We start from the raw sequence: 19,241 nt of genomic DNA, 5'->3' as shown, positions 1-19,241 counted from the left end.
CTAGAGTGGCTTAACAACCAATCTCTCTTCCCAGGGAACTCTAGGAATCAAAAGGAATAGGGGGTCTCCTAGCAACTCTTAATACAAAGACAAATGAAGGCTTTGAGACATTAAATGCTGTCAGTTCAAACTAACACCTGATCCACAATTTGAGGGCGTACGTGAGCCAACCTCATTTTTTAAAAAAAACACAAATAAATTTGAACTCAAATCTTGGTTGGTTGTGCTGCGACTCACCTCATGGATGCTTGGGTATGGGATGTACTCCTCTTCTCTCTGAAAACCCAAAGAGGTCATAAGGGGGTGAGGAGCTGGGGATTATGCAAATTACAAAGAAATGCATGGGCTTCCCGCATCCTATCACATGCATCCCTGCCTCCTGAGTCCAAATAAGGATAATAATTGGGCCTCTCAGTTCTTCCACCCAAACTATATGCATTTGTGGATAATACAGTATATACCGTATTTTTTGCCCTATAGGACGCACTTTTCCCCCTCCAAAAATGAAGGGGAAATCTGTGTGCATCCTATGGGGCGAATGCAGGCTTTTGCTGAAGCCTGGAGAGCCAGAGGGGTAACTTTTTTTTCTTTATTCCCCCCCCCAAAAAAAAACTAGGTGCACCCTATGGGCCGGTGCACCCTATGGGGCGAAAAATACGGTATATAGATTATGACTATTCCCCCAGCTCCCTGTGTTCCTCATGAAATCCCTCTGGCATTAGCTCTTTCCCATCCTTGCAATTCCCATCTCTTTCATATATATTTGTTACATTAGTTTGGCTCACCTCCAGCGGCGTAGCGTGGGTTGTCAGCACCCGGGGCAAGGCAAGTAATTTGTGCCCCCTAACCCGGGGCAAGGCAAGTAATTTGCGCCCCCTAACGCGGGGCAAGGCAAGTAATTTGCGCCCCCTAACCCCTAACCTGCCGCCGCTGCCAGCTTCTTCTTGCTGCTGCCTGGTCTGGTCTGGTGTGGTTCTCTCCCGCGCTTAGCGCTGCGCTGGGCGGCCGCTGCACTGTCCCTCCCCCAGATAGTCCCTCGCTCTCTCTCCGCACCGCATGCCTGGCACCCACCCTCTCCACAGTGGACGGCGACCTGGCGGCTCGGATCGGATTCGCACAGCCAGCACTGCAGTGAGAGAGAGTGAGTGAACCAGGTAGGGGCAGAGAGCTGCGAGTGCGAGCGCCCCCCCCCGATGTTGCGCCCAGTGCGGCCGGCCCCCCCTGCACCCCCCACGCTACGCCACTGCTCACCTCCTAGTCCCTTATTAGCTCCACAGTTGAAACCTACATAAGTGGAAGGCTGCCATTCATTGATTCAGGGACACACTCAAAGCTGCAATTCAGCTGGGAGCAAAGCACACCACACCCCTGCTGTCATGTCCCTAATTCCCAGCTAGATCATATATGCATAGCCCTATCTGGACCTCATTGATCCCTCTCTGGATGTTGGGGAACAGCTTTTTATACCATGCATTATAAAGACAATGTGAGGATCGGCTCTTACAGTTGCCATTTTTAGTACTAAAATTCCGTTGGAGGGTTCAGTCGTATAATTGCAGAGCTGAACTGACCTTGAGTGGAGCTGGAAGTGAACACCTTTGCTCATCCAAACGACTTTTCTAGACAGAGAAAAAGGCAGAGTGAAACTGCACAGCCCAGTATGTCTCTCCTTTCCCCTTTCCCCTTTCCCCTCCACCTGATGCCAATATCCTGCTTGCTAACCCACCCAGCCTTGCAACACAAATTCAGATTTCTGCAGCTGAGAGCAAGATTCTCAACAAAGTTTTAAGTCCTACTCCTGGATATAGTCAAGGTTAAATTGCAAAAAGAGAACAGCCAGCATACCTGTTGTTGCTACTTTTTCATAATAATTAACTGTAGAATATCATCAACACAAACTGAACAAACAACTCCCTTGTTTGCAAAGCAGAAGGATTTGTGCCTTTGGCATACACACCTAGGACACACAAGCCCATTTCACCATTTACATAACAATAGTCAGTCAGTGTGTAGAAGGAGTAAACTAATCAGAAATACGGGTGAATCTGGGAAATAATCACATCATATAGCAGTGGGAGAATGGAACCCCTACACCTCATTCTGTCTTATTCTGGCTGAGATCCATTGCTTTAGGAAAGGGAATGAGCATGATGTTTTGCAACCAAAACTGCTCCCAAATGTTCCCCTCTCATCCAGGTGTCAGAATCAATCCATGTTCTGCACAGTCCAAACGTAAAGCTAAAGCCTTGCTGTATATAGAGGCATCCATACACACAGGTGTTTCCCATCTAACTGTTTCCGTTCAAGACACCTGGACAGCCATCAGGGTAGTTTTCCAGTCCTACCTGGTTACTCCATTTCCTTTCCTCCTCTTAGACTTGAGAGTTTAAGATTAAAAGGTAATGTGTGTTCACCCAATTATCAAGGTAGCAAACACCTTTGCAGTACATTTTTCTGATAAAAACTCTTTTAATTACATGTGCGTACCCAGACATGTGGGATGCGAGTGGCACTGTGGGTTAAATCACAGAGCCTAGGACCTGCCGATCAGAAGCTCGGCAGTTCAAATCCCCGTGATGGGGTGAGCTCCCGTTGCTCAGTCCCTGCTCCTGCCCACCTAGCAGTTCAAAAGCACGTCAAAGTGCAAGTAGATAATTAGGTACCACTCTGGCAGGAAGGTAAATGGCATTTCCATGCGCTGCTCTGGTTCACCAGAAGTGGCTTAGTCATGCTGGCCACATGACCCGGAAGCTGTACGCCGGCTCCCTCGGCCAATAAAGCGAGATGAGTGCCGCAACCCCAGAGTTGGTCACAAATGGACCTAATGGTCAGGGGTCCCTTTACCTTTACCCAGACTGCTATGTGTTTTAATCTGTAATTTTAGCTTCTAACACACCATCGTTTTAACCTTGACCTTTTAAACTATATCTTTCTATCTATCTGTTGCTCAGACGCTGTTGGGATTTTTTTTTTGCAATTAAGCAGAATGCAAGTTCTGTTAAATAATAAAAAGAGAGAAAGTTAACACGGCATAACGAGAGAATGCTGAGTTCGCTTTGCTAGCACAAACAGCCGCAGATAGTGACAACACAGAGAAGAAAACACAAGCAGGCACGGCAGGTGGCAGAGAAGGGGGATTTTGCTTCACATGTTCCTTAGGTCAGAGCTACTGTGCATTCGCCCTCCGGCACCTAGCAACTAGATAATTGCCAGCTCTTGCCTCACCACCAGCAGTTTGGCGCTGCTGGTTCTCTGACGCAATCAACAAATCATATAGGCTGCAGAGTGCCATTTTTAGTTATTGCCTCTGTTGCAGTTTCTGAGCCAACTGGCAATAGGAACTTAGCCTCCAGTCAGGGGTGGGGCAGAGCAGGGATGCCAAGGTACTCCTACGAAATATTTCATCCCTGGAATCGTGTGGTTAAGTGTATACATCCTTGGCCGCAAATGAACGTTAGCTAACAGAAGCTCAGCGGAAAGAAACCTGCCCCATTTGTAACAAGCAAGAGCAAGGTGTGGTAAGAATTCTTAGGTGTCAAATATAAATGAAATGTTCATAAATATACAAGGCAAACACATATATAAGTATATAAGCCACGTGTCTAACGTAGTACAGGAGAGCAATCCTGAAGTCATTTTGACTCTCCCAAATTGACCTCAAATATTTCTCTGTTCTCGAAGCTACAAACATGAGCCTGACCAAACTGCGGGAGGCGGTGGAAGACAGAAGTGCCTGGCGTGCTCTGGTCCATGAAGTCACAATGAGTCGGACACGACTAAACGACTAAACAACAACAACAACAATTTCTCTCTTAGGAGAAAGGAAATGGGAAAGGCTCCCCATTGCCTTTTGCTTACAAATCCTGTCTTAAGGGCGTATTTGTGTATGAATAGGGGGAGCCTTTGACCTGGATTCAGGAACTAAAGTATTTGCCATCACAAAAGAATGGCCGGGCTGCCCAGGTAAAGCCATCAGTGACCGATATCAAGTATCCTGGCAGACAGGACTTCTGCTGTAGACTGCCTCCTTCTGTGATGTATGTATGATGTTTTAGGAGGGTGGTCTTGGGCTACAGGGTGGGCACCATTCATTGTTCTAGGTTCTCTCCTCCCTCCTGCGTGTGGTGAGTGGGGACCCTGTTGCAACAGTTAATAAAGATCAGGCTTACTAGCTGCTTTGCTTTGCAATATACTCTTGTTGGCCTCTGTTATTTTCTCCTACCAATAAGGAACCCACTTAAGGACTCTATATGGGCTCTTGGGTACCTCATAAGGGAAAAGGAGCAGTTTTTTCTTATAACAAGGGGAAGAGATAAATACATTTTCTGAATGGAGGTAAACAAGACTGGTTAGCAGAAGGTGCTGTAGAACTGGGGGTGGGGGGTGGGGGGACAGGACAGGACAGGACTGGACTGGAATAAGAGACAGCAGGTTTTTACACGACAGCAGTGTTGCAATGGAGGTACAATCTCACAGCAGATTTAATGCATAGGTGAGTCAGCACTAAGAAAGCTGAAACTTGATGGAATAAGCAAACCATACCTGCATTTTTTCAATCATTTCAAACAAATCCACTGCCTGTGAGAAATGACAGGAAATAAGAAATGAATTTTCAAGGTACAAATTTTGATCGAGATCTCTGTAAATGAGACTTTTATTCTTTGTGAAATTATATGATGCTTAATATTTTGCCCTTTACACATGCCCCAAAACTTGAATCTGCAAGGCTCTTCATAAGATTGAGACTTTCTCATCACTGATGTTAAAATAAATACTTATCTTCACTGTTACAGAAATAGGCATGAAAGAAAAACTATTGCATAAACTCTAATTATTCAGAAACCAGACTGGAAAAATAGTACTCACATATTCTAAGGTCTTATGAATCTTTCACTTTTTTAAAAAAGCAATTCATCAGTATCACCTTTATTATTCAGATAGTAATTTATCTGTTAAGCTGAGGAAGAGTTTCCATAACAGTCCAGAAGTTTTCCCATCTAAAAGCACAACCCTTGCTACTTGTTCTGATCCAACCAGGGGCCACACGTGTATTGAAAAGGGATTCTCTGTATATCCCTAGCTGTAGGAGAGCTGCACCAATTAAACAGTGGTTTTTGTGCAATTCACCAGTCCAATTCAACAGTCAGGACCAGGGCTGGCTCAGAACGTTTTGCCACTTCAGGCAAAAAAGAAAATGCCACTCTACCTACCGCCGGCACCTCTTCCTCCACAGCTCCCTACGTCTTGCTCCACAGACCTCCCCACAAAGGTGGTGGGGGAGTAAAAGGAGGCTGTAGAGGAGCAGACATTGGTGGGTGGAGATGAGGCAGTGGCAGAGGTGGTGAGCAGCACACTCACTGGAGGCAAGATCTGCTGCGTAAGGCAACTGCCTTACCTCACCAAATGGGCGGGCCGGCCCTGGCCAGGACTGTGTGCACACCAGTTGGTTGAGAGAGCTGATTCAGTCCACACCCTTACTCACTGAATACCTGACTGCAAGGATTCTAGGTTGTTTTTTTTTAAAAAAAGAAGGATTCTGCAGCCTCTTACCTTATTTTGAACAGCTGGATTAAGTGTAGCCTGAGGATCCTGGACAGGTGAATCTAAGGTGTCACTGATGCAGCGCTCTGCCTCATCAGTCCTCCTGCATGAAAAGGAGACAACTCTAATCGGAGCACCATAAAATCTCCAATGTGGCAGGCAGATCCTCTATCCCTCCCAGATGTTGACACCCACCTTTACTTACAAGCGAAGAATTGTTATGCTTGCACTTCATAAGACCCTTGGCCCACACTTTCAAAATCAGTGGAGAATGATCATCATATTATATTTCCAAGAAAAGATCGCAGCTGACAATGGGTTCAAGACCAAACCCCCAAATCTCAACGATAACCGAGAAATATGCCAGAAACTCCGGACAGAAAACAGTACCAGACTTATCTGCCCAGTGAATCAAGTTGTTGTTTTTTAATGCTAACCTAGAAATCCTCTAGGACAGTGTTCACAGTGAATCCAAAGTGATCCTACTTCCATGCTTTTACTTGTAAAATTCCCTCCAGCCTACTGCTGCATCCCACTTTCCATTTTAGTACTGGCAGCCAAGCTGCCACATGCTATTCCTTCTACCCCTTCGGTGGTTCCACTGCAGTTTCCTTGTTATGTCCAAATAGGACTCCACACAAACACCTCTCCCAGTCTTCCACCACTTTGACTTGGCTCAGCTAATTCTTGATCCCTTCTTCCTCATGCCTGGTTACAGCCGAGTATTAGAATAAACCTGAACTACAAGTGTTGTGTTCTGCTTTGCTCAATAAAGGGAAAATCCTAGAAATCACACCGGTAGGTTTTACAAAGGGAAGATGTGAGTTCTGTGAAAGAAAAACAGGCTTGGAACAATTCCCAAAAGAGAATTAAGTCAACAGACTTCCATAGCATATAGTTCTTTTGGTGACCTGCTGTTAGCCCAACGGTTCACTACGTGTGTGTATGTGTGTATGTATCTATACGCATCTACAGTGGTACCTTGGTTCTCAAATGTAATCCGTTCCGGAAGTCCGTTCCAAAACCAAAGTGTTCCAAAACCAAGGCACACTTTCTCATAGAAAGCAATGCAAAATGGATTAATCGGTTCCAGACTTTTAAAAACAACCCCTAAAACAGCAATTTAACATGAATTTTACTATCTAACGAGACCATTGATCTATAAAATGAAAACAATAAACAATGTACTGCAGTCACACAATCAATCAGTAGCTGCAAAAACAAAAACGAAAAATAAATAGCAAAAACAGCGTAGCACTCAAATCAGAGCACGTTCTGCTTCCGAAAAAGGTTCGCAAACTGAAACACACTTCTGGATTTGCAGCGTTTGGGTTCCAAGTTATTTTAGCACCAAGGTGTTTGAGAACCAAGTTACCACTGTATATGAATGAGTAAGATGTGTTTGCAGGACCCCAAGAGTTTTCATAAATTATCTTACTTGATTAGCCATACAATAGCAGAGTCTTTCTAAATTTTAACAAGAAGCAGAGGCATAAGGAATGCCATGTAAAATAAATTATACCGATCCCAGAAGTCACATGACAGTAAATAGCGAGTTACAAACTCCTTGGGCAATAAACATTAGCGGTAGCTGGGGAATACTCTTGGAGGCCATTTACCAAAACAATGAGAGAACTCATCCAGTTTTATAAGACCTGTATCTGAGTGCGACTCATCTGCACAGAGAATGCCAGGATGCACAACTTCCCACTTTTGGTACCATTACCATTTTAGGGACTGGGGGACTCTGAGACTCAGTGTAACATACATTCTGTTTGATCTTAAGTGACCAAACTGCAGCTGAGATATTCTGAGAATCTATCTACATTAATAGAAGCACAATGCAGAGGTAGAAATCAGTTTTCCCTTCAACATCTGTTTATCACTGATGATGGTAATACTGAAAGACGGTAATATAGAGGCAGCACAGCAAGGGGTAATTACTGCTTCCAGTAAACTCACTTAGAGAATTTCCTGAAAGAACCTGAACATTCCTCCCAAACAAATAAGCACAGGGAAAGATGCACACATAATCACAATTCATTTACATGGGTTAATAATTAGGGTCTTATGCAAATTAAGTTGCTCATTGCTTACTTTGCAATGTGGATTTTAAAACATCTGGGAAATCAAACCAAAACAGCTGGACAACTAAAAGTCACCCAGGTACAAATCCCAGAGGCAAGCTCTAAATCTATTGCAGTTCTTTTTAAAGTTGCTAGCTTGGATTTGAAACATTACTGGAGCCCTGGAGCCAAGGTGGGCTAGGAGGTGGAGCCCTGATGCATGGAATGATCAGAGTAAATGATGGAAAGAGCCAATAGAAATAGAAAAGAAAAGAAAATCTTGTTGTACTACCTCTAAAGTATATGCTAGCTTCTCAAGTCTTTAAGAATTTGAGATAACTGCCAGAATGCGGTTTTACTGGTTGGTATATCTAATTGGCAGCCTTATATAACAATATATAATAAACTTTTTATGACACTTTTTCAGTGTTCAAAGTGCATCACACACATTATTTAAAGTTATCACCTTCTTATATAGCTGCAAGGCTGAGCAATAGCATATAGCCACACTAATCATGATTCTTCCTATGAAATCCTGGGAATTAGGACACAGTGACAGATATAATTCCCAGCATCTTACTAAAGGACAGTTCCCAGGACTCTTTGAGGATAAGCCATGTGGTTTAAAAATGCTATTAAAGTGGTTTTAAAATGCTATTAAGTTGGTAGTGTGTGGATAGGACTTGTGGCTCTCAAGATGTTACCCATCAGACAAAGCCAGCATGGCAAATCGACAGGAATTATGGTAGTTGTGCTCCGATAACATCTGGAAGGTCATAGGTTCCCCTTCCTGAGTTTGTGGTTAAAGTGATATTTGAATTGCCTCACAGTTCACAACCTTAGCCACAATACAGTCCCGTGACTCGCAAACTCCAGATATCCTTATTATAAACCAAAATACAGGTTTGTAACCACAAGAGGCCTGTGGGAATTCAGAGATATTCCAGGCCCTCCCCAGAATATTACTATTTCATGAAGGTGGAGAAAGAAATGTGATTCTTTTCCTTATGCTAATATATGGGTGAAATGTGTAGGCAAAATTTATCTACAGTATACTGCACCTTTAAAGCACATTTGAAGCTCATTTTCCTCCTCTAAGAAATATGGGCACTGTAATCTACCTCTCACAGAGTTACAATTCCCAGCACCTTGAACAAACTACAGTGCTCAGAACTCTTTGAGGAGGAAAATGTGCTTCAAAAGTACCTTGTGTATGCACTCTTAGTTGCTCAATAAGGAATAAAACTGCTCTCAGTTCCCAATATTCTGGCTGCTACAAGAGCAAACCAATATTGGGATTACTGTCAAACATGAAGTACTAATATATTTAGACTTTATAGCCATTTAATTTTACTACATCCACATCAAATAACTTTGAGCATACAGTGGTACCTCGCAAGACGAAATTAATTCGTTCTGCGAGTTTTTTCATCTTGCGGATTTTTCGTCTTGCGAAGCACCCAAAATCCAAAACCCCCCCAAAAAGTTTTAAAAGTTTAACTTATCAAATGGCTGCAAAAGAAGTTTTGGAAAAGCTTCAAAAATCACCAAAGTCTTCAAAAACCTCCAAAAAAAAAGGCTTTTAAGAAAAAGAAAAAGGAAACAAACTTGCAAGACGTTTTCATCTTGCGAAGCAAGCCCATAGGGAAATTCGTCTTGCGAAGCAACTCAAAAAACGAAAAACTCTTTCGTCTTGCGAGTTTTTCGTCTTACGAGGCATTCGTCTTGCGAGGTACCACTGTACTTGCTTCTAGATCCTGGCTGCTCTACATTAATGCACCTTTCTCCCAGTTTACCATTAGGCCCCCTCACTAAAATATTTCTGGCGACAGGCATGCCCAAGTCCTATGAAATTCCACCATATTTAGCATTTCACGTTCCACAGAATACCACGGTACCGATAGGACTATTCTCCAGATGCGATTTTCAGTTGCAGGTCTATGGAGCTTTCCCTTTTCTGCTCTGAAAGCAAACGTCTTGTGAGAAATGCAGGCTCAGCTGTTTCCCTGTCTTTGGAAACACACTGCGTACAACAAGACATCTTTTCGAAAACCATGAGGAAGGGGAGAAAGAGGGGGGAAAGGAGGACCTGAAGATTTAGGCCTTGCATGTTAGAAGGAGAGAGCAATCCAGCTCATTCCCCTTCCCAAAAGGCTTGAGGGACCCCTCATTCTTCTGGAAGTTCCCCCAAATTTTCGTAAATGCAAAATAAATCCAGTGCCCTTCTTTTCCTGGAAGATGCAGCAGGAAGGACATGCAACAGGGTGAGCCAGAACCTGTATAGGTACATACCTTTCACAGACTCCAAAGGTAAAGCTACGTTTCCGAGAAAACATCCTCGTCTCTCTGCCAGTTGTGGGTTGTTTGGCCTCCTGAGTCTCCTCTTTCTGTGCCAGCATAAACTCGCCACCCTGTCTCCAGAGGCCACAGGATTCGTCCCCAAACCACTATTCCCCTTGCTTTAAAACAAAAAATCCTCCAAATCTAAACTGCTATTTCCTTTGCTTTCCTGAGACACACTTCAAATGACAAAAATAAGAACAGCTCACAGTTAGGGCTGGATCTACACAGCGCAAGGGCAGGAAACTCCTGGGGAGACACGGCAGGTTGTCAGGAGGGCTAGAGAACAACCAAGGAAGAAGGCGAGAGAGGGAAAGCAAGAAATGAAGGAGGCGGATATTTTGAAGAGGAAAACGAGAAGTAAAACTGAAAACTCAGGATCTCTTCGGCAGGGGAAATCCAGATCTCCATGAAAAATAATCATGCTTATAATTGTATGTCGAGGGCTGTTGTTTGAACAGCAATACTATAGTGGTTTGTAGCAAGATGACCTGAGAAGTTTTGGCAAGGAGGGAGACAGAGGAAAGAGGAGCCTGGGCCTGCAGAGCAAGGAACGAGCAGGAAACAATTTAGTTGTCTGTCTTTATTATGGCAGAAGAAAACGAGCCAGATCACTATGCCCAATCTCGGTATAACTTCACTATTCAGTTTAATGCAGACATTGAGCAGCACAGAGGACAAGGTTAAAACTGCAGTACTGCATAGGCCAAAGACAAAACAAACTGGTAGTCTTCCTAACACCATCTTCTGGGTCTGCTCCTGCCCTCCAGGGATAATAATAATAATAATAATAATAATAATAATAATAATAATAATAATTTTATTATTTATACACCACCCATCTGACTGGTGCCACCTGCAAATACAGCCTCCTACACCCATTCATGTGACATAGCCCAGAAAGTTACCTTGATTGATTGTATATCAAATAATCTTAAGAAGTCCAGAAGAATGATCATTTCCCTGGTGTGAGCAATCTTCTGGAGTAATAAAAATAATAATAAAAAAACTGGGCTGAAAACTTAGAATCATAGAATCAGAGTTGGAAGAGACCACAAGGGCCATCGAGTCCAACCCCCTGCCAAGCAGGAAACACCATCAGAGCACTCCTGACATATGGTTGTCAAGCCTCTGCTTAAAGACCTCCAAAGAAGGAGACTCCACTACACTCCTTGGCAGCAAATTCCACTGTCGAACAGCTCTTACTGTCAGGAAGTTCTTCCTAATGTTTAGGTGGAATCTTCTTTCTTGCAGTTTGGATCCATTGCTCCGTGTCCGGTTCTCTGGAGCAGCAGAAAACAACCTTTCTCCCTCCTCTATGTGACATCCTTTTATATATTTGAACATGGCTATCATATCACCCCTTAACCTCCTCTTCTCCAGGCTAAACATGCCCAGCTCCCTTAGCCGTTCCTCATAAGGCATCGTTTCCAGGCCTTTGACCATTTTGGTTAATTGGGAGGAACCAAAACAACTGCCGTTATTGAAGAAAACTTAACATGCAAGTTTTCTAAATGATGGGGTGGTGGTTATTTCTTTTATATGGAGGAACCAATAGTCTTAGGCAGTGCTTTTTCTGGGGGTACGCATACCCCCTAAACATCTTGTGAATCTTTGTACTTTTGCCCATTTACTGTATTTGTTTTCCCCGATCTGAACTATAAAATGGTCATTTTCTTGAGTCAGAATTAGAGTACCCCAGTGGCGTAGCGTGGGGGGTGCAGGGGGGGCCGGCCGCACCGGGCGCAACATCTGGAGGTTAGGGAAATCCACGGGTTAGGGGGCGCAAATCCACGGGTTAGGGGGTGCAAATCCATGGGTTAGGGGGCGCAAATTACTGGCCTTGCCCCGGGTGCTGATAGCCCACGCTACGCCACTGGAGTACCCCGAAACTTTTTTTTTTAGAAGAAAAGCACTGGTCTTAGGAGAGTAACGTTCAGCGATTACAGCTGTGTGCACACCATTTATTTTAAGCACATTTATAACACATCCCCTCCTCACTGCAAATAACCCGGGGAACCTCACAATTTCTCAGGGGCGCGTGAAGCCTCTGAGTGCGCCTGCCTCCTTTGCAAGCCAGTCCTTATCCACCGCCGGCTTTGTCCTGAGGTGGTTATAGATACAGTACATTTCTCTCTCGAAAAGAACGTAGAGGGGAAGGAGGAAGTGTGATGCTGCTCCCATTCTGCTTTCAGCTCTGTGTTGTTCAAGGATCAGTTCAGTACTTGAATAGCTGAGCAGAAAGTGGAGCAACTGAGAGGGCAGGAGGGGAAACAAAGTGATCAGGGAGGCAGAGAGAAGAAAAATAGCAGTGAGGAGGAGCAGAGGGGAGAAAGTGAGGTGCCACAGGAATCAGGAGAGAGAATATGAAATGTGGAGGGGGGAAGAGAAAGTGTGTAAGCAGACATAAATACACACAAGTCAAATCTAGCAAAACAGATCCCCTTGGCATCACATTTTTTTCATAGTGTTTATTGTTATGTACTGAAGTTCTCACCCTGGGCCAGCAGGGGGATACTGTAGATAGTTATGCAAATAAGGGATCGAAAGTGACGTTCAGTGATTGGATAGTTTTAGAAAATTGTTACAGTTACGTTGTACTGGAGCTCTATATAAGCAGGCTGACTGAACCCTTCAGTTCAGTTCTGTTCTGGCCTGTGAATAAACAAGAGCTGTTTGAAGAATCGCTGTGTCGTCTGATATGTTCACCCACAACTTAACACTTATCCCCCTCGCCCTTCCACTTCAACCACCATTGAAATGCAGATCACACCTGTCTCTGGTACCTGAGCCATCAAATTGCAGATCTGGTGTTTACCAACAATGCCATCGTACACAAATATGGATCCTTACAGATCCTCACTATTTTCCCCTCAGAACCACCGTCAAATGACCTGTGTCCAAAGATGTGCTTTGTAATTATTATTTTTAGCGATTTTTTCAGTCAAAATATGTAAAGTAATGCAGATCAAGCAGGATTCATGCCTGGCTAGGATTAATGTTTCTGTGGTGCTCACAAGCATCAGATCTGTGATTTTTTAACTCTGCAGTCTGCTGAAACAAGTTTTGATTTGATGGTGGTTTTTGGTGGACCCCATGCAAATTTGTTTTAATTCTGCTGGATCCAACATTTAGCCAGCCCCCATAGAAAAATAGTGTGTGCATGTGCACATGAAACATATTCTCTCTTTTGTCTGTTGAGGGGAGGGAGAAGCTACCTGAAGAGAAACTGCCCACAATGGTCTCTCAAACTTTCAAATTCACTCAAGGGGCCAAAAATATTGGCAACCCCTGGTTCATTACCTCAGTTCCCTGGTTTATACGTAATGCTAAGCCATAGTGTCTTTAGCTCAACTATGACTACCTATTCTGCCTAGCATACTAACCATGGTTTATTTTATGTGAAACCACAATAAGCTTATGGTTTGTTGCTGGTAAGGATCATGGCGTGTTTTAACCATGGTTTATGGTCTAACTCAGCAATCTTGTTTAACCATGGTTTGTTTATAGCTAGCCACCCCACCTCAAGTGCTCTTCAGGTTACAAAACCGTGAGGCAAGAGAAGCTGGAAAACAAAGCAAGGTTTGGAGAAACAAACCATGGCTTCTTTGTTCATATATGAGAAGACTTGTGGTTTGTTGAACATATCATGTTAAAATAATGGCTAAATTATGTGTGAATGGGGCCATTGAGAACTAGAGTTTCCCCCATAGTTTTTCTACTGAAATTTGTTAGAATTTTATTGATTGGTTGATTACTACTTTTCCCTGCTCATTTATCAGAAGGAACATCAAAAGCCCTTAGTAACAGCTTGATCTCTTTGAACTCCTCAGCCCAGGTATGAAAATAGTCTGTGCGCTGCTGAAGGGGGAATCAGGGATTGGTATATCAATGAAGCCTTATTAACAAGTCTGACACATATCAATTCACTTCTCTTCAGCCTCTTGTGAATGGTTCTGCAGCCTTTCTCTATTTCCTCTCTCACAATGCATGTTTATTCAGAAATAAGTCCCACTATGGTCAATGAGGCTTACTCCCAGGTTAAGTGAGCATAGGGTTGTTGCAAGAGGAGTTGCTTCTTGAATCTTGGTCCTACTGCTTGATGATAAAATCCCTTTGAGGTATTTTTCCCCTGTTTCACTGCCTCGGCTTTATTGCTATGAGCCATGTCATTGCAAAAAGTAAAATGAGCAAATACCGATAATTAAAACAGAGTCACCACCAATTAAATTTATAGTAGTCATTTAGCAGCAAGAGAACTATGTGAACTTTATTTTCCTCTGCCAACGAGAATGAGTAAGATCTCATTAGAACAAGAATGGTCCACAAGATACCACAGCAACAGCAGGACATTCTGGATTAAATATTAAACAAAGTGGTAATTTAAGATATTGGACGTGGATGAGAAACATCCGGACAGATGGGAATCAATAGAATTTCCGTTGCCTTCTACTTTGCAAAAGATAGGAAGACAAGTCTTGCACAATTTCCACAGGATCTTTAGGAGTCCAAAACCACGATAACCCTTTTCCAAAATAATAAAAGGGTCTATGGGTAGGCAGCAGCAACAACATGTTGGTGAATAGAGTCGTATGTGCTGGGTCGTCTATCCAGTATCCCCTAAACTAGTCCGCTGCCTCAGTACAGTGGAGGATGCTATCCCATCACAAGGGCAAAAGTAAGACAGCTATCAATCCTGATGGTGTTACACGGAATAGAAGGGGATGCCATCTTGTTCTTTTGTTTCAGACAGCAAAATCTTTTGGTTCAGCCCTGTTGAAAATGAAGTAATGCATAAGCTTACCTCAAGCCGACATGCTGTGAGGGAAAACTAATTCTCCAAGTGGTTATTTTCATAATGCTGCCCTGAAAATAATTTTATTTGAAGATTGTGGTGGTGGTGGGAATCTATAAAATAAATAAATATTCAATCTGCCCGGGGGTGGGGGGCACAGGCATAAAACAGTGGACTTTTTAAGACCCCCAAGTGAGATCTGAACCAGAAATTTATTGGCTCACAGTGTTGTCAAGTGCTGTGATGCGCAGATCCATATATCTTGCCATTCCGCACTGTCACTTCAGTTTACATAACCTAAGCCCTTATAAGTAGAATATCCCAGTAATTTCAGTGGAAATTACTCCTACATAATGTTCCTGCAGAAAGAATGGAAAATTACAGAAATGCAGATGAGAAATCCAGTTAAGTGGAAAGAACAGAATTTGTCCTTTTATACATATTAAAATAACAACAAATATGAATGAAGAGGCAATCTAGAAAACAATGAGGGGTAATTTTATCACCATGCCTGTCAAATGAGATGCCATGATCTTTTTTATCTAAATTTTGGTTTAGTAAATAGCCAATGATGATTCTTCAGAGGGCACTGATGGCTGGCTACTAATTACTGCAGAGACCATGACTCCCAAATTTGGCTGGGACCTAGAAAGAAACAATTTGACTGCTTTGACAAAGTAGAAATTCTACAGTTGTCTGTGAAGGAATCATGGGGGTGGGGGGCTCAAGGGGCTTGAATTTGCTCCTGGAGAGCTGATGCTACTTTAAAGATTAGCACTGCTAGGGTTGCCATACTGAGTGCAAAAAAGAGGACACATTTGCCAACGTGTGCTATGACGACTCTAGCCATGAAAAAGAGGACGTGTCCTGGAAAAAGAGGACATATGGCAACCATCTCCTCATGTGAAGGAAACTTACCTGCATTAGCAAATGTCCTTAGGATTTCAAAAACAAAAAAAGCCCCACAATGTCTCCATTATTAGGTATTTTAGGCTTATGAGAGATTCCTCATGAGACACTAATTGATGGTGGACAAACTGCATTAAACAGGGGTACCCAAATTTTTTCAAAAAGGGACAGATTTCATGAAGTTGTTGAGCTTTTTTGGAATGAGGTAGCTGAGCTTTTTTTTTTTACAATTTTACCCCAAACCCAAAGTTGTTAAGCTGGATTTAATCGACCGGTGTGCCGGATTAGGCCCCTGACATGCCTGGCATAAAAGATAACTTACGGGGGCAGCCCATACCATTTTGCCACCTGAGGAGAAACGGGAATTGCTGCCTCCTGGCCCCATCCACTGTGCCCCACTCCCACCACCACCAAACCCTGGTTCTCACCGGACTCAGCTGGAGCCAGGGTGCTCCTCCAAGCGTTGCTAATCGGTTTCCCCCAGGGCGGGAGGGAGGCAATCGGCCACCGGCATGCAGGAACACTCCAGCTCTTGCCAAACTCAGTGGGAGCGCTCCTCCAAGTGTTGTCACTTGCTTGGCTAAACTGGGGGGGGGGGGGAATCTGCTGAAGACTGGGAATACAATGCATCTCTCACTTGGGGATGGCAGGGAGAAGGGTCTTCTAAAAAGCAAAAAAATAACTTCAAGTAGATTGCACGAATCTTAGAAAATACTCGATGGTTGGGGGCAGCCAAGCCACTGAATTCTGAAGGCGTCAGTTCAAAAACTTCTAATATTTGGTAGATCCAACAATCAGATCAGATAGAAAGAAGAGCACACAGCTGGCCCCAGGGATGCACTCCATCATGTCTTTAAGAAATCCTCTCCACTCTGGATTCCCCTTAGCACTATACTGGACAGCAGAGGAAAAATTCAAGGGGGTAGGAAAAGGGAAAAGAAGTGTCCCGTGCAAGCCCTCAAAAGCACTACAAAGTTGGCTCAAGTGCGGCTGTTTTGTGTCAGGACCCTTTTTGTGTTAATTTTATTGTTAAACAAATAGAATGCTCTGTAATCTCCCCCAGCCTTCGCTTCCCTTCTGGAAACAACAATGGTTACTATAATTGTATTGTGCCCTCTAATTATAGACCTATTAGCCTGACTGACATAACAGCAAAATTCTAAGCCAAACATCAGTTGTCGAAATTGTCAAAAGACTCCGACTGATACAGGGTTGTATCGAGGGATGTGAGGAGGCAGTAATTTCCAGGCCATCCTGTTTTCATCGCAATCAGCGCTGTTCCCGTTCTGCTACGTTTCAGCTTCCAGTAAAGCCTACATTATTCTTCTTGCTTGATTAATTAGATAATTAACTTCAGTGCATTTCAATGGAAGGGAAGTGTCAAACACAATGCAGAAAATAACACAGTGGTTTCTATAATGTTTGTGGACTCAAAACCAACAATAGCAAGTACCTCTTGTATTTGCTTGAATAATTTCTATTCCTGATGAATATGCAAATGGTGGCAATTTCCACTCCCATTTCTAACATACCGGTAATTGTTTGACGTCTCCTGTTTTAGCCAACCTGGTAATTCCATCAGTGCAAGGACTTCCACCTTCACAATGACAATTCCTATCCATGAGCTCCTCTCTCCCTGCGTCCCAGAGAGTGAGGGAACCACTGGAACAGATTGGATGCGGCGAAAGAAGCAGAGGAAAGGAAGTCTGATTGCACAAGCAAAAGCCCTCGCACAAGCTGGATTACCTTATTGGATACAACCCTGATGTCTTCTAGCTTCAGATTAGTGTACAGTGGTACCTCAGGTTACATACGCTTCAGGTTACAGACTCTGCTAACCCAGAAATAGTGCTTCAGGTTAAGAACTTTGCTTCAGGATGAGAACAGAAATCGGGCTCTGGCGGCGCAGCAGCAGGAGCAGGAGGCCCCATTAGCTAAAGTGGTGCTTCAGGTTAAGAACAGTTTCAGGTTAAGAACGGATCTCCGGAACAAATTAAGTACTTAACCTGAGGTACCACTGTACTCTGCTTCGAACAATTATGTTGGACTTATTATACTTTGAGTAAATAAATGCATTTCATATTAAGAAGGCAGCCTTATACAGTATGCTACTTTGGGGGATTTTTTAAGGCTGCTTTTGACACAATGGTTCAGGAAAAGTTGAGGGAAGCCTTTTGTGAATCAATCTAGATAGCCAATTGTTGCTGTTTTAAAAAGGGTTCTATATTCAGACAGCAGCCTCTGGGCTATTAGCAAATAATATGCCAATCACCTGGGGAGTAAAACAAGAATGCAGTCTCGCTCGATTTCTTTTAACCTTTTCTATAAATGAAACTACAGGTGCACTGGGCGATAACAAGCTCTCTCCTTCCTCCAACGCAGCAGTTCTCAACCTGTGGGTCCCCAGATGTTGTTGGACTATAACTACCATCATCCCTGAGCTCTGGGGTGATGGGAGTTGTAGTCCAACAACATCTGTGGACCCACAGGTTGAGAAAGGCTACTCCAACGGATGGTTAAAGAAACCAATGCAGTCCCTCCTCTCTCATCTATGCAAGAGTAGGCTATAACAACGGTTAACCATCTGAGGTGGATATTGCTGTAAAAAAAATATTGCTGTAAACTATGGCAAAACTAAGGTTAATATTTATATTGCTCCTAGGCATCTTGAGCACTATTTGGTGGAAAGGCAAGATATTATAAGTAAATAATGTTTCATACCCTCCAACATTTCTCCAATGAAAATAGGGACATCCTAAGGAAAAGTGGGACATTCCGGGATCAAATCAAGCAGAGGGCCTTCTTGGTAGCGGTGCCTGCCCTTCCATCAGATGTCAAGCAAATAAATAACTATCTGACTTTTAGAAGACATTTGAAGGCAGGGAAGTTTTTAATGTTTGGTGTTTTATCACTTTATTATTAATAATAATATTATGTTGGGAGTCGCCCAGAGTGGCTGGGGAAACCCAGCCAGGTGGGCGGGGTATAAATAATAAAGTATTACTATTATAATAAACTGGAACGGCTTCTCTAAATCAGGGACGTCACTTGAAAACAGGACACTTGGAGGGTCTGATGCTTTGGGGCTCAAAGTTAAGCACATTGACTCATAAAATTAAGCAAGCCATAACTCATCAATATTTGGAAATCCTGTTCTCTAGTTGGATAACTAGAAAACACACCTGGATCTAGCTCAGATGAAAATGGATAAATCCATATATGTGGTTCATAATTTTTAGAGTATCCACGGAGGCAAGCAAGTATTCCTGCACACCTTCCATGGGGCAGTAGTCTGGGGCATTTGTAGACCCTCAGATCTGAAACATTTCCAAAACAAAACCCCAAGATGCATCATGAGAGTGTTGTGGCGAACTGAAACTGGAAATAAGAACATAGCAAGAGTCCTCTTGGATCAATTAAAGGCCCATATCTAGTCCGGCATTCTGCTCTCACAATGGTGCACCAACTCATCTTCAGCCGAGATGAAAATATATCAGTGTCTTGTCAACTATAATGTATGTCAAATTGCAGTATGTCCTTGGGATCCTTCCAAGAGCAATTGCAACCCAACTCCCCTAATTGTCCTATTG

General features: G+C 43.2%; 1 protein-coding gene across 12 annotated transcripts in view; it reads right to left on the bottom strand.

Annotated features, from left to right (window-relative positions):
* The window catches only part of LOC310834708 (rap1 GTPase-activating protein 1-like), a 46,974-nt gene that overhangs the window by 24,982 nt on the left and 2,751 nt on the right, over positions 1-19,241 (bottom strand). For 5 of the 12 annotated variants that reach the window (XR_014559344.1, XM_083718834.1, XM_083718839.1 and 2 more), the window contains exons 1-5: positions 9,900-10,117; positions 5,551-5,644; positions 4,543-4,578; positions 1,572-1,619; positions 238-276 (exon numbers count right to left, since the gene is read on the bottom strand). Coding sequence is in view for 11 of the 12 variants with exons in the window: in XM_083718834.1 (XP_083574960.1) it covers positions 238-276; positions 1,572-1,619; positions 4,543-4,578; positions 5,551-5,644; positions 9,900-10,006 (324 nt within the window). In the remaining variant the exon portion in view is untranslated. Of the gene's footprint in view, positions 1-237; positions 277-1,571; positions 1,620-4,542; positions 4,579-5,550; positions 5,645-9,899; positions 10,121-19,241 lie in introns of those variants that run through there. The other 7 variants (XM_083718838.1, XM_083718841.1, XM_083718842.1 and 4 more) reach the window with 3 other exon arrangements.

This window comes from Podarcis gaigeae, assembly GCF_964106915.1.
Source record: "Podarcis gaigeae genome assembly, chromosome: 17".
NCBI classification, from domain to species: domain Eukaryota; kingdom Metazoa; phylum Chordata; class Lepidosauria; order Squamata; family Lacertidae; genus Podarcis; species Podarcis gaigeae.
Note: the sequence above shows the minus strand (reverse complement) of the source record. Positions and strands in the feature narration are given on the sequence as shown.